At 47.5% G+C, this 14,874-nt stretch overlaps 1 protein-coding gene across 5 annotated transcripts in view; it reads right to left on the reverse strand.

Moving 5' to 3' along the window:
• Positions 1 to 14,874, reverse strand: part of LOC138473374 (zinc finger protein 514-like) — a 175,337-nt gene that overhangs the window by 38,953 nt on the left and 121,510 nt on the right. For 3 of the 5 annotated variants that reach the window (XM_069612063.1, XM_069612067.1, XM_069612066.1), the window contains one exon: positions 9,669 to 9,764. The exons of 1 other annotated variant lie outside the window; for it this stretch is intronic. In XM_069612063.1, coding sequence (XP_069468164.1) covers positions 9,669 to 9,764 — 96 coding nt within the window. The remainder of the gene's footprint in view (positions 1 to 9,668; positions 9,765 to 14,874) is intronic. One more of the 5 variants, XM_069612064.1, reaches the window with a different exon arrangement.

Genomic DNA, 14,874 nt, shown 5'->3' on the forward strand with positions numbered 1-14,874 from the left:
GGCTACCAATGCACCTTTATGGTAGTCATTGGGCTACCAATTCGCCTTTATGGTAGTCATTGGGGTACCAATGCAGTTTTCTATGTTCCAACATCTGTCCTTTTGGTTCATGGGCTGCCTTTGTTCAGGGGAACTATGAGGCTGTTGTGCACACATGGGCTTTTTATGAGCCCAGCCATGCACCCTTTTTAGTGGTTTGAACTGGCTTACTATCTTACTGCCACATCCCATCGTTTACAGCCAGGGCTTCCCCACCTTGGGGCTGAAAGCTGCCACCACCTGGAAGGATGTTGGGATACCAACACCCCACTCATCAGCTTCTCTGTGCCGTCCTGGGATGCCTTCACTGTTGTATCCGTGCAAGGAGCATTTCTGTTGGTGTGCTGCCTACGCAAAGTTAATGCCACATTGGTGCTTGCTCGGCATCCGTTGGGTCGGGGAGCTAACGCTAGCTCCTGGTAACTTTTGGTACCAAGCTTACCAGGCTCTTAGACTAGATCCGAACCCCTGTCCGGCCTTACACTGCTATTGCAATGCCTTGTTGCTGCATTTGTATCTCTGTCTTTTCTAGGAGTGTAAGGAGTCCTTGTAAATGGTACTGCAAGCCTAAAGCAATCAATATTTGGGGATGTACTTTAATATAGATCCCTTAGAGGGCCAGGAATACTGTAACTATGTTTTTTGGATACTGGGGTACTAAGTAGGAGTATGAAAATGTAAAAATGCAATGCTTCACTGAGTCTAGGTCCTCTTGTCCCCCCCCCCCACTTAGATATGTATATAGCCATCACAGGATCGTGCCCTCACATGTTCGAAGTTGGGATAAGAAATATTTGTATGCATCTACCATGACAATCTAGTGTTACATGCGCCTAAAGTACTTCTTTTGACCGGTTTATATGCGTGACTTTAATAACGTGTATATTTTGTCAGTATACACGTGTTGAGTAATTGCTCATCCCAAACCACCCGTCTTCTCTCATCTCAGGGGGTTAATCCGGGCAGCTCTATCATGGCTACCCTTTTAGAGGCGTTTGCCTTCTCTTTTCATTGACTTGTTGTTCTGCCGTTAGGCTGGGAGGCTGCACAGCCCTCACCAGAGGCCGGTATAAAACCCGCCCAAGCACACCCCAACAGAAGGTGGAGAGGAAAGGATGATAACCAGGAGGGTAGGGGGGAAAGTGCGACACTTGTGAGGTACTACTATTGGTAGGTTTCTGGGGTTTCTGGCCGCGATGGAGGGACAGAGGGATGATATAGAGTGGAAGTCTGAACACAAGTGGCATCTGCCAGAAATGAACATTAAAAGAAAAGGATCTTCCATCCGTGGGAGAAAAGTAGGGAAAGGGGGGAGTGGTGCACCGATGCAGGTACCATGTTCTGAGATACTGTGCACTAGAAATGATGCTATCTTCAGGGTCCCTGTACAAGAAAAGGCATTAACTATAAACATATGCCTTTGATTTGATGACCATTGCTGACCACATCGAGCGATCCACTTCGCTGCAGATGGCAATCGCTGGAACATTGTAGAACACTGCAGAACTGCAGAAAAATGCTGCTTTTCTGGTCCCCCTTCATGCGCTGGATTCAATGTTAACTAGGGAAGGGGCAGTGTAAGCTCTCCATGAACACTGATGCACAATTAAACATGGTATTGCCCAGCCCTCTCCCCCCCAGCATTATCGGAGGCAGTACCCTCCAGACATGGCCCGGTACAAAGCAAGATTGATCAGATCCTTTGCCCCCACAAAGCCTGAGAATGACAGTGTTGGGTAAGAATTGATGTAGTCACCTTGTGGGAGACTACACAACACTTATCTGCTTGGTTTTAGGCAACCCACCTTTTGATATAGGCCTGTACTACACAAGTTGATAGTGTGACTGAGCAGCCGGGCCTATCTCAAGAGGGGTCAATATGAGCGGAAGAAATGAAATCCAAAAATACAAGTATCAGAATAACACTTACAGTCGAGGTTTCAGCTATAAATAGTTATTTATTTGACATCAGTTTTAAATAAGCGTTCTTTAAAATATACTTTAAAATACTTCTCCAGAATCAGCACAAGTTTAGTGGATACTCTTTAGAGATACTTTTTACACACTTCCTATACTCAGAGGTGACTACATTCACAAGGACAGTAATGGGATTTATATATCACTAGTTGTACTTGGCAGATTCTGAAGTTGCACAAAGGAAAGGGAAAAGGGTTAAACAGGTTCTCGGGGAATGTGAGTATACTTAAATCTTCCAATGAAGTCTAGACAAGCCTTTGCCAGCTGTAACAGTCGAAAAACAAGTTACCACCTATGAGGGACAAAAATATCAAAGTCACTGGACTAGAAGAGTCTGCAGGGAGCCAGGACAGCCAAAGTCAATTGGAGCACAGTCACTTCTTAGATAATCAAAGTATTGCACAAGGTTAGAGAGTTTTGTAGAAATCACTTGTAGGGTCACAAGCTGTTACACTTGTGAAAAGCAGCGTTGGAATCGACTCCAAAGTAAGCCACTTCAAGTCTAAAATGAGAAAAGCCCAGCTCATAAAGACACTTGGTAAGCACCCAAAATCTCAACAGTAACCTTGGTTTGTAGAAGAGTGGTCCAGCTGGATTCTGTCCTGCTGCAGCGGTGCAGATGCTGGGTTCCTGAGCCCCAAACGTGTGGACAAGAGGGAGGACGTCTGGAGGACTCCTGCGGCAGCAATTTGGAGCTTCTTGCCAGATTGTAGACGTTGCACTCGACTACAGATTTCTCGAACCCTGGCACGGTTCTTGCAGCAGCAAAGAAGTACAGCCAATCAGGGAAGATGGTCCAGTGGAGTTTGTCTAAGGGTTAGTTGGTCCAAGAAGTCGCCCCTTCCGGTGCTTCTCTTGTCGCTCAGAAAAAGGAGTTTCAGCACAGCAACAGGGCTTCACCGGGCAATTCAAAGGTCCAGGAGAGTGCAAGCTTTGTTCACGGTTTCTTTGTCTAGTGTTTCTCCCAGTGGTCGACTCTGACTCTAGTGCCAAAACCCTCCCCTTTAAGCAGTTTCTCCCATTCATGCACAGCCTAGGCTGTCCTGAAAGGACAGACAGCCAGCCAATCAGGACTGGGTGCATTCAGGCACTCCTAGAGACAAAGGGCAGGGGAGTTTCAGGAACCTCCCTCACATCCTGCCTTTCCAGACACACTAGAGCCAGAGACGGGTTTCAGGACTGAAGCCTGCCGAAAAGGCAAAACGAACAAAGCGTTCAAACCTGGCTTGGCGCGCAGAGTAAAACCCAAGAAAGACCTCAGAAACAGAAAATGGCAAAAAAAAAATAAGAGTGCAGCCATTTTGACAAAATGGTCACCCATGGGTGTTATACTGAGGCTGAGGATTCAGCCTGCGGTGGAAAAGCACAATGGCAGGAAAATGAAACCACTGCCACCAGCCATTTAAAGTAGTGAGCGTAACAAAGATGTTACATTAGAATGTGGGATAAGGGGCTACTAGGTAACGGCCCAGCACTCCACATAAGATGGTGTGTGCTGGACCAACAAAGAGAAAAGGTAAGTCAAGTCAATTTCACTTTACTATTCTTGGGAACTGCAGTCCACATTAGGAAGGGTATTTAAACCTTATGAGAAATCTAAAGGATTGCTCTGTGACTGCACTGAAGGTGCTGTGTGTCACCATACAAAAAGCAGATGCCTATGGAATGTGTCCAACTCCAAAAACAAAGAGTACAGAATCCAGATCAGGTCAGAACACATGAGGGTTAGAAAAAGGACTCACTCACTCCAGGGTTGAAATGAAAAAGTCCTAAAGTCCAGCAAAAGAGCTGGGGGTCTCTAAGGTTGAAGGGAATTGGCACATAACTGAGAATTCTCCCCAACACAGAGTTCCTACCAAACCTTGCCAGGGTATAGGCAGTTGGCAGGCGCCAAACACCACTAGGACAATGCACATACAGCCAGTGACAGACAATACCCAGAAAGCACTGCAAGGACACTGCCAATGGATACCTGGCAGGGCACTACAAGTAAAAGACAGTGTTTACTACGCACTGCAAGCCAAGTTCCCAAATAGCCAGGGACAGATCGAGCCTCCAAACATTTCTAGGCCACCCTCAAAGAGGCATAGTCTACCAGACACTACTACGGAATCCACCGGTCCCAGTCAGCGACCCCATAACGCAAGGCATTTCCCGATAATCCTTAAGCTGCAGAAGCTGCCCTACCAAGAGTGTCAGTTTAGTTAATCACCCTAGTACATAGAGGCTGTGCCAGCAAAGCTCGACCAGAGCATCTCCACGGGTCATCCCTAGATGGAGTGCCAAGAAAGGTAGCGTCCTCATCACATCAAGGTCATTGCCATCAGTACAGAGAATGGAGGCCAAGTCGAGCAGTCACTGCAAGGGTACTTTCCCAGCACAGACAGGGACAAGCAGTGCCCATTAAACAATGCTACAGCACAGCCCACCCCACCCACACATAGAAACACAGACTGACTATGCGAGGGCCAAAAACACAGTACATAGTGCTTATCTGACAATTACGGTGCATCACGCCAGCAACATGTTCTGAAGCAGTTTGCTGTTCCCCCTCCAGCTCTAGGCATCAACACTGCTGCTCACATTTCAGTGCATGCCCCTCTCCTAACTGGCCCTGGGTCATCAGCAGTGCTGTGCCTAGTCTCCTACTTGAAGACTTCCAACCAAATATCACAACTACAAAGAAATCCAGCGACCAAGCATACTTAGATAGGCCATGTGACCCCTCCTGCCAATCAGGAAGAAGCTATTCAACCCAAGCTCTATATACGGGTTAGCTACCAGGGTGGCACCAAAAGGGAGCTGAGAGGTGCAAACAAGTTGATGTGTGGAAATTTGAAGATGGAGTGCAGAAGGAGGATGGAGAAACAGGCAGGATGGAGCAGTGGCAAACAGAAGGATGGAGAAACAGGCAGGAGGGGGCAGTGGCAAGCAGAAGGATGGAGACACAGGCAGGAGGGAGCAGTGACACACAGAAGGATGGAGAAACAGGCAGGAGGGAGCAGTGGCAAGTAGAAGGATGGGGACACAGACAGGAGGGAGCAGTGGCAAGTAGAAGGATGGAGAAACAGGCAGGAGGGAGCAGTGACAAGCAGAGGATGGAGAAACAGGAAGGAGGGAGCAGTGGCAGGCAGAAGGATCGGGAAACAGGCAGGAGGGAGCAGTGGCAAGCAGAAGGATCGAGAAACAGGCAGGAGGGAGCAGTGGCAAGTAGAAGGATGGAGACACAGACAGGAGGGAACAGTGGCAAGCAGAAGGATGGAGAAACAGGCAGGAGGGAGGAGTGGCAAGCAGAAGGATGGAGAAACAGGCAGGAGGGAGCAGTGGCAAGCAGAAGAATCGAGAAACAGGCAGGAGGGAGCAGTGGCAAGTAGAAGGATGGAGACACAGACAGGAGGGAACAGTGGCAAGCAGAAGGATGGAGAAACAGGCAGGAGGGAGGAGTGGCAAGCAGAAGGATGGAGAAACAGGCAGGAGGGAGCAGTGGCAAGCAAACGGATGGAGAAACAGGCAGGGGGGAGCAGTGGCAAGCAGAAGGATGGAGAAACAGGCAGGAGGGAGCAGTGGCAAGCAGAAGGATGGAGACACAGGCACGAGGGAGCAGTGTCAAGCATGAGGACGGTGGTGAAGAGACAAAGTGAGGAGGCGGCGAAGATGAACAAGGAGGTGGAGAGGAGAAAGATCTGGGGGCGTGAGGAAGAATTAAGGAGAATCGGGAGATGGGGAAGGAGGAAAGAAGGAAGATATCCTGAAGGAGGCTGGTGCAGACAGTAGGAAGCGATGCAAGGTGAAGACCAAGGTGTAGTGAGGGAGGACGACACAGGGGTGTGAACGGAGGAGGGGATTAAGGTAGGAATATAATGGCATGGCATTTAGGAGGTCAAGAGAGAGAAAGGAGAGGTAGGGGTATTGGGGCAGGTCCACTAAAGACAGGAGGGCATTGAAAGGAGGGGCTGCAGAGGAATCATGGTGTGCATAACAAAGGGTGTAGGCTTTCAGGCTAAGATCATGAACATTCAAAGAGCTAAATCGGCATCCGATTGGAGGTCACTGACATCGTAAGCAGGTGCCCTGAAAAGCCGATCAGTTTGCTGGCCTCAGGGAAAGGGTCTAGAATATCAAAGCTGCAGGGGACAATTTGAGCAAAGACTTTCCTTTCGTGAAGGGGACTATTCCAGCAAGCACAAAAAGCAGCGCAAGAGCTTCATCAGCCGAACTCGAGGAGAGAAATCAGGAAGTAATCCCTTCACCACACACTGTGACCCAAACAGCCCGAAATACATATTTCCATCGAAATAGACCCTATGGTTTGGATACCCAAACTCCTATTTCTAGAAATGGGAACTCGCGATACATGGCAGGAAGCAGTGAGATTAAGCATCCAACACAAAGTCTGTGACCGAGCTTCCAATGGAGGGTGGAAGGGAACTCGCAGACCTACTTCTACAGAAGTAGAGGAGCAGAAGAAGTGGAAGTTGCTAGGGCAATATCCTCTCCGTCTTTTCAGCAGGTCCACCCAGATATGCTGCTGGATAGTTACTATTTTTGAGTTTGTTTGGTCAAAGAAGTTGATCTCATTCCCTAAAAACTAAAAGCCTTCACGCGCTTCATCTCAAGTCCATCACACCACCACACTCTACAATCGGTAATATCCACACTCCCGTCTCCTGCAGGCACCCCGATTTTACCCCTCTACCTTGCTACACTTCAGACCCAGGATGATCCATTTGCTGGACGAACATGCACCACCGACCACCCCTTAGCACTGCCTCGCCTCTGCTCGAAATGCCGCTCTGCTTTATCTTTTCCTTTTCCCCAACACCCCCCCCCCCCCGGGAGGCCCAGTATGCCAACTTGCAGGCACTCCTCAGCACTCTGGGACACTTCTGTGGTGATCAGCCGCTGTATAAAAGGCACACCTCAGCGCTGTATAAAGGCATGCCTCAGCACACTGGGACACTTCGGTGGTGACCTGCCGCTGTATAGCAGTGCGCCTCAGCACTCTGCCGCTGTATAAAGGCATGCCTCAGCACTCTGGGACACTTAGGTTGTGACCTGCCGCTGTATAGCAGTGCGCCTCAGCACTCTGCCGCTGTATAAAGGCATGCCTCAGCACTCTGGGACACTTAGGTGGTGACCTGCCGCTGTATAGCAGTGCGCCTCAGCACTCTGCCGCTGTATAAAGGCATGCCTCAGCACTCTGGGACACTTAGGTGGTGACCTGCCGCTGTATAGCAGTGCGCCTCAGCACTCTGCCGCTGAATAAAGGCATGCCTCAGCACACTGGGACACTTCGGTGGTGACCTGCCGCTGTATAGCAGTGCGCCTCAGCACTCTGCCGCTGTATAAAGGCATGCCTCAGCACTCTGGGACACTTAGGTGGTGACCTGCCGCTGTATAGCAGTGCGCCTCAGCACTCTGCCGCTGTATAAAGGCATGCCTCAGCACTCTGGGACACTTCGGTGGTGACCTGCTGCTGTATAAAAGGCACGCCTCAGCACTCTGCCGCTGTATAAAGGCACGCCTCAGCACTCAAAGCTTAGCAACATAAAGGAGCCAAAATTAGTAGCAATGCCCTGCTCCACAGACCATGGGCGCCCAGTAGGTGCAAAAGACTTATTGCAATCTCAGGCTTCAGCTGGAGATTTACACTCCGTTACCCTGCCACACAGACCACACAGACAGTGGGCGCCCGGTAGGTGCACCAGGGGTCGAAGTGGGCGGGAGCGGACGGGAGCAGTGCTCCCATACTTTTTTATTTTTAAGTTTCACTGTTCCTATACTTTTATTTTAAAAAGAAACCGTTCTGCAATGGTTTAGTTTTAAAATATAAGTGTAGGAAGAAGTTGAAGCTTGCACTTCAGTGCACTGCATTGCATATTCCCATAAATAGCAGGTGTGTTTGTTTGGGGGGTTTTGATTGTGTGTGGGAGGGGGCGCTGGAATAGGGTTTGTGGGGAGAGGGGCAGACCAGCAGAGAACATAGCTCCACTACTTTTCGTACACTTCGACCACTGGGTGCAACAGACTGATTGCAATCTCAGGCTTCAGCTGGAGATGTATACTCTGTTAATAACGAGCAGGAGCTGCACTTGGAATATCTTCAAAGAACAAGCAGAATGATTCATAGTCAAAGCTTTGGAATTGCAGAGCCCACGGACACCAGTCACATCTCAGAGCGTCTTAAAGGTGCTGGTAAAACATCACAGGGACATCCAAACGATAATCCTGTTTAAGAAGATTATTCCAAGGGATTACCTGCTCCACCGCTGTGTATTGAGAAAAAGAAAGGTCTACAATAACCGCATCAAACAGCAAAGGATCCCGACCGCTGCGCTGAGGGGAAGAGCATGATCCAAACTGACCACCATCTTGTGTGCAATGAGAGTTGGACAATATAATGAACATGGGCTCGGAGAGTAAACAAGCATCAAAAGTCTGGGTGCAAAAATTAAAGTGCCTCAAGGTTCGATGCCGACATATTGAAAAGGTCCGAATGATGACACAGATGCAACACCTTCCATTTAAAATAAAAGGGGGGCAAAAGGTCTGCTTTAAGGTGCCCCTGGCGCCACCTGCTCAGTGTGGGGTTGTGGCCTGTACTCCGAGAAAGAGGAAATAAGTCTTTGTCTGCATCGCAGTTTTGATTAGTGTTTGATTGTCTCATGAGCTCTCATTTCTTGCAATCGATTTCTAGAATGATCAGTCCCCACAGGCTTACGTGGGGTGGGGGCACGAAAGAAGGGACAGCCATTTGCCTTCGGTGCAGTTCCTGTGTTACTTGACTAAGCACAGAAGAGGGGAGGACGGAGGCAATCACGGGGCTAACGAAAATCCAAACACTAAGCAGCCTCTCTGGTTACAGCCCTTTTGCAACATACATGAAATGCAAACTGTACATGTTCGGTGCACAGCCGCTGTGCTACGACACAGCATATAGCATATATGCTGGCAAGAGAAGCAGGGCCACCATTACCTGAATTCTGCTGCCTTCTACTACACAACTCTAGTTCGTTTACCTTTCTAAAGACATGTTGCATGTAAAATGAAAAAATAACGGTACAGAGATTTCAGAATGTCCAGGGAGTAGGACCAGACATGAGAAGGAACACTGCACAGTTTGGCTTCCCTTAACCTGCTTCCTTGCCCTCCACCCCCTCCTCTCAACGCCCCCATTACCACCACAAGATCTAAGAATCCTCGCTTCACTGCCGGAGAGCTTCAATGGATCGCCTCTGGTTTCAAGATCTTAATTTCTAAAGGACGGCCAGCTTCTCATGTCAGGGAGGCTGCTTTTGGTGCATTAGGTGCTTGATGTCACGGGGTTTACAACGAAAACCTAAAATTATAAGCAACAGGATGTACCATGCACTGGACAGGCGAGCCCAGGGCTCCCATGAACCACCAACATTGGCTAGGCTGCTGTAGGCTGCTGTAGGCGGATGGGAGTTGTCGGCTAAAACATCTGCATGGCCACTTGTTGCTCAAAACTGGGCTATGCCCACTGGACATGGGGCAAGTCAAGGGTCCTGCTCCAGTAGTTCTCTGTGGAGGTGGTGTAGCTGGCGCAGGTTAATGGGACAAACCATGTCAACCTAGTAAACATCTCCCCAGGCTGCGCCATTTACTTGCCGCGTAAGATCCTCACTCACCTCCGCCTCTTCCTTCAGGTTCCTGCTCCTCCTTTAACTTCATGTCTTCCTCATTGTTACGATCGAGTGAACACCGAGATGTGACAAATTGACCTACTGGGAAAAAAAGAAAACGGATCACAACTGGAACTGTAGGGGCAGAATGAGTTTTATTTTTGGTGTCGGAGGGACTTCTACTGCAGTCCCTCTGCCACTGCAATCCTTTCTGATGTGCAGTCCTAAAGTGGCCTTAAAGGATAGTGCTGGGACTTTTTTTTTATTGTCCCTACGGTTCGGCCATGTGTTTTTAAGCATAAATCGGTAGATCGTAGAAAACTTTCCTATGGACCTTACCCAACTTTTCATCCATTAACGCACTCGAAATCAGCCGCCATTTTCTGATAATCCTATCATTTCCCCCCATCGACCTGGCTCACCTGCTTTTGCGGCACTAAATCAAATCCCCCACCCCTGAGCCTGACATCAGCAGACGCGTACCGCCCATTTCCCAACGCCAAAGCACGTTTCGTGTCAACAATCGCTGCGCCTCAGCTAATGAAGTGTCGCCATGGAAATGGCAGGACGCCTCTTTCCTCAATAAGTATAAACACACCGTTTCACAACACACAGCAGCAGATTTTCGATTCCATTCCTCTCTCTGTGTTACTTTGAGTATTCTGTGACTCGTTTCTGTGCTCTGGTCAGCTACCTTCGCCGCTTCTAGGTGAAGGTAGCTTCACCTAGAACACCTGTACCATCTCTGTAAATTATTTTACTTTCTTTACCACACAATGGCTACAATAATGCCGTATATGTACGAGCCCGAGTACACCGAGGAAGAACTACTGGAAAGGCAAGCACGCGAAAACGATGGGGATTCGGACGGCAGTTGGGAGGACCAGTCAACGGATGAAGAGCCTGGACCATGTCGCATGGACGGCGTCTCCACCTGGTGCACGTGCAATCGGTGCGAGCTAATGCCAACTGAGGAGGAGAACTGCTGCTGCCGTGAAAATTCCGGGTGCTTGGCCTACATTTCAGAAGGCGAGCCAAGTCCGCAATGCATCACCGAGCTGCCAGAGTTCAGGGAAGCCTGCCTCTCACGGACCGTGTTGAGGATGATGATGGTGCTTATGCACGAACTTCGCGGCACTGTTCGTCCGCGTAATCCGAGTAACGAGTAAGTATACTCTGGTTGTGATGTCAGTGATGCCACTACTATTTCATGGTCGTCTCCCACATATAAAATTACATCTACATATCATTCGAATGCATGTAAATTGGTTCCATATTGTGCATTTTCTAGATAGAATTTTTTTCAAAGCAGAATGACATTTTTTACCTGAATCGACAGTGATAAGAAAGTTTTGTCATTTTAATACAGTTTGCATCTTTCTTTTTCACAGGTGGTACAGGCTGGTGGCCTATCGTTGCTTCACTTGGTGGCTTCACGGGAGGCTCGGACACCGCGTTCGGAGAGTAATACCTGCCTGTGCGGTACTTGCCATTAGACAACATTTCCCCAGCGACAGTGGACAATACCGCAGATTTTCCCTGGATGTGCTGCAACCGGAACTTTACAATGTGTAATGTTTATTATTTATGTTCAATTGAAATTAAGATCTAAAATAAAACCCAACATATATTTTAACAATGGTTGTTTTGATTTTTTAAATGAATATAGTGTGTCTCCATTGAATAGTCTTCCTGTGCCTTGTCTTGTCACACCACATGTCTCCGGCCAGCATCCTCCCTCACGCTGGCCGCCCACCATCAATCCACATAACCGTTGAACCCATATGCAGCAGACATACATATGTTATTTTGCGGGTTGGCATCAAGCCTCCCGGCCTTGCCTCCTCCCCCAAAAATACTTACCACACCACTTTGTTCAAGAGTTGGCAATAAAAGGCAGTTGGATTTTATTGATACAAAACATGGTTATAGGTAAATAATCAATATAGTTGATCATAATAAATCATCCTTTTGGGCACCGGGTACAGAGATGACCCCCTCTGGCCCGTGCCGCCTTGCCACCACAGGCCAGCCTGCTGCTGACTAACTGCCTAGGCATCCAGGGTCTCCAGGATGAACTGCACCCATATATTCTCCTGGGAGGGTGAGGTATTTATAAACTCACCCCCCTGCCTTCCATGTACTAGATCCTGCAGCCTGCCTCTTACATGCAGTTAGATGGCCTCTCCTTGGTGAGGCCCTGCGGCAAACGAGTCTTGTCTGCACGACCACCGCCCCAATCCACCCCCCCGCCCTATCAAAGGCAGTTCGCACCGGGGCACTTGCGCTGGCAAGTGGAGCTGTCAGGGAGCGATAAAGGCCAAGAGGTGCCAAAGACCATGTACACTTCAAAGTGGTCTATAGAGCATGGGTTGTTGTTCCCATGTCTACCTCCAGACCCCGTGTCTTCTGCCAAGCATCCCCCCTCACGCTGGACGCCCCCCTGCAAACCGCATAATGCCACGACATATACACGTCATTCATTCACAAACACACCCCTGTTTCGAATTCTTTATAACCCACTTCATATTTCTAATGAGAACTTCTTTGCGCTTTGCTAGTCAACCCGTGAAGGTGCTGGTTATCTGCTCTTCATCTCTGTGAACTTCCGTGACCACTTCGAGGAAACTCGTCAGTTTGCAACCTGTGAACTGCTCCCTGTTCTACGACAAGAAACTACTCTGATCCCTGCATCTAACTGTTTGTTCGTCAAGGTAAGGCCATGTACCATAATCATTTTGCGTCCAATTTCTTTTCGTTCAAGACAGTACATGCAAGGAACTAGTCACATGTTCTGAGTTTAGTCAAATTATTTTTCTATTTTTTTAAAGTTATTCAAATACTTATCCGCATGTGAATAACGTGTATAGTTCCAAGAACCTTGCATTGAACCTTTTATGTGTCATTTAATTTTTTAACACATTGGTATTCATAGAGAATTGTTGATCTTTACTTTTCAGAACTTTCCACAATGCCTGCCTGTTCCATTGGCGGTTGCCCTTCGAAGACCCATAAAAAATCTGAAGGTACTATAATGCATGTTTTCCCTAAGACAATAGATCAGATAAGAGAATGGGTCCGATATTGCGGATATCCACCGTCTGAGCTTGAAAGTAGAGTCCTAGAAGTCTTTGCGGACAAGAGGGGTGATCGATACCGCATCTGCAGCAGGCACTTTAGCTCAGACATGTACTCCACATCATTGCTAATAAAGAAGAACACACCGCGAGCGAAGCGAAAATTGCTCTCAACCGCTATTCCCACTCTATTCGTCCACATCCCTCCACTGGTGAGTCAAGTTTACGTATTTATCTCTCGGCCTTGCGGTAGTGTGTAGCATTAGCTAACAATAATTTCCCCATTTATGTATCCACTCAATATGAAGGCGGAAGATTCTCCATCCGTGACGTTATTGCAGTCATCAGCCACTTCAAGCGCCTATCGGGTAATTCTGCCACTGACTTGTTTTAGGCATGTAAATCAATAGTTTTAATTTATCGTGTAATTATTTTACCTAATGGTACACCCTTGTACTCGTCCTCTAGTCTTTGTTTTCAGTTATAATTATTGTTATCCAAAATAATGCAAGTACTGTCTTTCAGGGAGATGCTGAGGAGTCCAACGCATTGACGACAACCGTTGATGTCACTCAGATGCTCGAGGTACGTTTCCGGACAGTTCCATCGATGGAGATCATCAGATCTTGCATTCTTGTAGCGTGATTGTTACACACAATGTTTCTTTCGTTTTTAGCCATTGATATGTCCTTCTGTCGTCGCCCTCCTATGTGCCTTCTTTTTTCAATATTGTGTTCATTACTAATGAAAGTCCTATGTTTCAGGGAGTCGATGGAGCATTAGTCCAAGAAGAAGGGGGAGCATGCAGTTACGGGTCGGCGCAACAGCTTGCAGAAGTGTGCACCGCAGTTACATCGTCCCTTGATGTTCTTATGCATTTCGAGGTACGGATACTGACAGTTCGATCAAGCGAAATCATATGACGTGATTACATCCGCTATACTTCCTTCTTTATTAACGCAAGTGCTATGTTTCAGGGAGACGACGGAGCTTCTTCTACAAGAACATCACCCCTAGTAGTTGATGCAGATCTCTGGGTGGTGACACTTCCAACGATCGAGCAAATCGAATAATATTTAGATATCCATTATTTATTTTAGACAACTGATCATTTGTGCAGGTCTATTTAGATGAGCCGTTGACGCCTGCACAAAGTTTATGTTCTTTTTAACAAAATAGAAAACCATACTAATGCAATTACTGTGTTTCAGGGAGTTACTGAAGCATCATCTTCAATAATATCATCAATGGAAGTCTATGAGGAGCCCGAGGTATGGATCTTGACAGTTCCATCTAACTAGATCAACAATGCGTGAATAATTGTCGTTTGAATGTTCTACACAAAGCGTTTATTCGTGTTTTGCTATTGAGATGTACGTGGGTATTGGTCCCCAAGTACATTTTGTGTTTTCAATATTATTATACATACTAATGAAAGTTCTATGTTTCAGGGAGTCGATGGAGCGTCAGTGCGTGATGGATGTGCTTATCATGAAAATATAGTCGTTGCAGCGCAAGAGGAAGTGGAGACATGCACACACGAGTCGGAGCAACAGCGTCCTGATGTTGAAGTTCGAGGCAAGAAAGTTTCAAAGAAAAGAAAGCAAAAGAAGGTTAGTGTCCTGGTCACTATATTATGTTGTGTTTTCACTGTTAATAGTTCAATACTGTAAGTTGTGTTTAAACTGAACATCCCTTTTCCAATCTGTCCTCTAGTTGCGAGTGGGTGTACGAACTAGATCTACACAGACAGTGAAGCGAACGAGAGATGTTGCTTGTCAAACCTTTTGGCAGGGACTTGAGACTGGAGATGCATCGTGCCAATGGGAAGAATATGAAGTGATTGACAACGGAGCTATACCACCACCAGCCATTGATAGTGAATGTCCTCCTGGTAGTTCGGATGCAGTCGGAGATCAATTCACAGAATCCACACCCGGAAAAACTAAGACCGGGAGAAAGTTGAAGAAATTGTTTTATTCACCCATCGCCGGAGAAGGAACAGATGTTGCAATGGAAGAGAATGAAGTGGACGACAATGAAACACCATCAATATCACTGAACATAGCGGAAGACGATATCAGAGATTCTACCTTTCATGTGAGTGACATGTCTTCAACGTTACAGGCCGAACC

The sequence above is a fragment of the Ambystoma mexicanum genome, chromosome 8 (genome assembly GCF_040938575.1).
Source record: "Ambystoma mexicanum isolate Mex_15411 chromosome 8, UKY_AmexF1_1, whole genome shotgun sequence".
NCBI lineage: Eukaryota > Metazoa > Chordata > Amphibia > Caudata > Ambystomatidae > Ambystoma > Ambystoma mexicanum.